Raw genomic sequence first — 4,483 nt, forward strand, 5'->3', positions numbered from 1 at the left:
CCAAATCCTCAGGTCAGAAAATGCCATAGTAGGTGCACCCAAATAAAGGTTACACAATGGCCACATGATCCCAACTATATGCACCAAATCCCAAACTAGATTTTTCACCATTTTCACAATTCTTCTTAGAAAACATTTGAAGATACTTGACTCAATGCCACATTCAATTCATCTTTAACTACAATAAAATAAGAATCAAGAATCCAATACTCTCTTCTACTACTACTATTATACCATGAAGCCTTTGTTTATCATAGCACTAATAACTTCTCTTGTTCTTGTACTTCCATTATTGATATCACCATCAACATGCTCTTCCACTACATCTACAAGGGTCAAAGTTGAAGTTCCACAATCCACACACGTGTTGTATTCTTCATGGGAATTGAGGAAGAACAAGAACTCCCCTAAGCAGAGGGTGGAGTCTTGTTTCAGAGCAATTCCTCCAAGCAAGTCTAATCCCACACAAAACAAGTAAAACTCAATATAATTGTATCAATATCAATGTCATAACTAGCCTTGTATCCCCCTCCTTTTCTTAGCTTTTTTTGTTACTCTAATTAGTTCATTTTGAGTTTAATATATGCAATGTAGTTTACAGTTTTTTCTAGCCAACCTGTTTGAGTTATATGACATACTAAAATCCATAATTCTTTAGTTCCTATGTTGCTTTTCATTGTAATCAATTGAAATCAAAATGAAAAGCAACCACAACATAGATATCTATGTTGCTTTCCACAAGAATATAGAAATCCAGAAATGAACAACCATTCCTTCATTTCTCACAAAAAACATATATATTCTCCCAACTGGGTTTGGATTCGCTCCCATTCATTTTTAACATGATCTTGCCATGTTTATATCTCCTATTTGATTGTTCATTATTTTAGTTTGCAAACATGGCAAAGTCATATTCAAATAAAATCAACAGGATCCAAACCCAGCACTAAAATGATAGTTTACAACTTCACTGTTCTCTAAAAACTTGTCTAGCGTGGAAAAGCATATCACAATAGTGAATAAAACGACAATTTAAATTAACTTAAATCTGAGGGAAATTGATGAACTAAAAGCTTAATCATAATTCACACAATACAAAAGTCACTTAATAAAGCACAAAAACAAGTTTCAAGCTAATAAAAGAATTCATTGTTATGTTTGGAAAAGAGAAATGCCGCATACGACGATGATTGCATAAACAGCACAATCAATGAACACAGCATCCATGGCGTTCTTCATAACCAAGCCTAATTCCAATGTCCTAGCTAGCTGTGCGTATTGATCTCCATCAGAAGGAGTTCTATACTCTCTCCCGTTAGACCTTCGAAAACCTCTTTGCTTGCCAGAAAGAACACGTGCAGCCACAATCGACAAATCAGTTACCAAAACTAAGTACAGTGGCCTAAAGCTTGTTATACTCTTAATCAACTTGCTACTCATCAGAGAAAATCCTAGATAAGAAGCAACTACAAGTACAGCCACAACGACAGAACAAAGAAGGCGGGTAAACCTTGAGGCATCAATGGCAGAACTTATTTCACTTGGGGTGATCCGAAGTTTAGATTCTCCCATCTGTGGCATTTGTCGTGACTGTTGCTCGGTCTCTATGATATCAGGAGGCAAATCTTGAGATGGCTGAACATGCTCATCTTGAGATTTAAGGACACCTGAAATTGCACTTTTGGGCTCGTGTTCATGCAATGGTGTTTGGCTTCCACTGACACTTGCATCGGCTTCGCGGGATGGAACAACAACCGAATTGTGATTTAACATAATAGAATCTGATTTCTTCTCTGCCTCGTCATTAGGCAAAGCTGAAAAGAAACAGGGCTTGTCAACAAAATGGTAATTACTATTCATTCCAACATACAATTTTGTAGGAAATTTATCCTAGCCATTCTAGATATCCATATTCCCTAACCAACAAGATTCTTAATCTTATAGGTAAACTACCGAAACGAGACCCAAAAATTTATATAACTGACAAAAATAATTTCAAAAGATACGAACAACCATTAAACCCTTGAAAGATTTAAAAAGTGACAAAAATAACCACATATTAGATACATATTCTCAAAAAGCTTTAGAGAACGGATTTTGATGCCCTTTTTTGCGAGTATGATTAGAAAACATGAAACATTTTCATCCATAAAATTTGGTGATTCTACCACAGTGAATTGTTTGGTGAATGACCACTTTTATTTTGAAAAGAAGAAAAAAGAGGTCCAGTGATCAAATTTTGCTCTAGTTTTTGCATGCATCTTCTAAATACTTATCCAAATGTTCATACAAAAATTTGAATCAAATGCACACCTCGTTTGCCAAAAACAAAATTAGTTTGTTACTAATAAAACAAAATATATTTTTGGTTATTTTTTTCAGGTTTTTAAATCTTTAGAAAGCTTGTTTATCGTTCGTATCTTTCGGATATTTTTTCAGTAATATGGACTTTCGGGTACCATTCTGTTAGTTTACCCTAATTTTATTTTATGAAATGAATCAACCAATAAAATTGTCTAAAACTTCTGGTCTGATTCAAGAAAATAATAGACTCTACCCTACCGACTGGTTGTTTACTACCTCTGTCTACTACATACTGTTATTTTGAGAAAATGCGTACATCACATCTAGATACATTAATTTTTTGACGTACTGTTTTTGTCAAACTTACATTCATGGATGCAGGGGATAGTTGTCTAGCTAATATGATAGATGTTAAATCTTCTGAATTCAACTTCGTGATAAATTGATACAAATGCAATAGCTAATCTAGAAAACCAAGTTCTCTGGCTAATGACATCCTCAATCTTATTTCACAAAACAATTTCTAATGAAATACTTAAACATCTAAATCTTATTCATACAAGTAGTGAGTAGCAGCTACAAACTCACTAGTTGCCTATCCAATATGAAAATGATTAACAATTCCAAATCCAATAGCCAATCTAGAGAACCTAATTCTCATAGCCAACAAATTCAAGCCCATTCTCACTTCAAAGTATGAATCTAGTTATGAATTGTTCGGAACTCAACATCATTTACCTAATTGAATTATGTTATCTCATATTCAAAAGAAGCTTATAATCAAGACTAACTAATCCCTAAGTCAATTAACAGTCAAAACTGACTAATCAATTGATGGGGAAACTAATAATAGCTACAGGAATTAGGTGTGAATATAAGAATTCTAGGGTCTGGAATCGGATTGCATAAGAAATTAAAAACAAGTAAAAATGCTACTGCAATTTGTGAGTTTTTGTTCTGAATTTGAGATTCAGTTATGAAGAAAGGGAAAGGTGAGAAAAGATGGAAAACGTACTTGTGGTAGTAAAGGTAGTGGTTGGATGACCGGAACGAGATGAAGAATCGGGTTGTGGCTGAGTTGGGAGGGTTTGGATCCGACCCGTAATGAAGGCAAGGCGGTCGGATCCTTGATCGAGGATCCTTCTTCGTCTTCGGGTTTCTCTGCTGTTCTCTGCCATCGTTTGTTACTCGCAGCTCTCGAATTAGTCTCGGCCTTTTTCAATTCATAATAAAAATTTCAGTCAAAATAAAAGAATTACTATAGGGGTTAAAATTTCGACACAAGGTCAATACTCAATTTGATCCGTGAACTTGCACTCTAATCTTAATTTAGTCTTTTGAAGTTTTAATTGTCTCTATTTAGCAAGGTTGCGAGAACCAAACCGGTCATTAAACCGATTTAATTAAATATACAATAAAATTATTCAAATTCAATATTAAATTTCAAAAATTCAAATTCAATGATTTCTAAACTAATAAAATTCAAAATTTTATAATTTCACATAATAACTTGTTCATATTTTATCATTAAAAATTCACAAAATAAAAAAAATTCTAAATAACTTCTAAGTTCTAATCAAGTAATCAGCAGCAACACTCATCACATCAACAACGAAAATTTAGAATAAGAAAATTTTCAACAATAACTTCTAATAATCAAATAATCAGCCACAATGGAAAACACAATCTTACACAAAAACTCAAACCATTGGCAAAAGAATTCAGAATCACAAAAATTTTCAACAAAGGCTTCTAATAAAGTATTCAACAACAAAAACTCAGAATCCAAAAACAGATACTCAGCATCCAAAACCAGAGAATCCAAAAACAAAAAAATTAAGCAAAGAATCCAAACTCAGCATCAAACTAAATTCAGAATCACATCAGCAACAACCCCAACTCAGAACACAAAATTAACAACAACCATTCAAATCAACCATCAACCCCATCTCAGGACCCCATCAACAAAATTAACGCTGACAAATTAAATTGGCAAAAAAATTTAACAGAATCATTCAAATCAACCATCAACCATTATTTCAGAAAACCAGCAACAAAGCAGCAGTGCTTACCGGCGGCGAGGGAGGAAGAGAAGTGAGCTCGGACAGAGAGAGAGAGGGGGCTCGAAGATAGAGGCTTGACGCCGAGGACAGAGACGAAGACGACAGGGCCGACGACG

General features: G+C 34.3%; 1 protein-coding gene across 1 annotated transcript in view; it reads right to left on the bottom strand.

Annotated features, from left to right (window-relative positions):
* Nucleotides 1-1,041: 1,041 nt before the first annotated feature.
* LOC107473223 (uncharacterized) overlaps nt 1,042-4,483 on the bottom strand; it is a gene marked incomplete in the record, with an annotated part of 3,661 nt that continues 219 nt past the window's right edge. The window contains 3 exon segments of the mRNA XM_021134851.2: nt 1,042-1,814; nt 3,320-3,517; nt 4,377-4,410. Coding sequence (XP_020990510.1) covers nt 1,153-1,814; nt 3,320-3,482 — 825 coding nt within the window.

Source organism: Arachis duranensis, chromosome 2, assembly GCF_000817695.3.
Source record: "Arachis duranensis cultivar V14167 chromosome 2, aradu.V14167.gnm2.J7QH, whole genome shotgun sequence".
In the NCBI taxonomy this organism is placed as follows: domain Eukaryota; kingdom Viridiplantae; phylum Streptophyta; class Magnoliopsida; order Fabales; family Fabaceae; genus Arachis; species Arachis duranensis.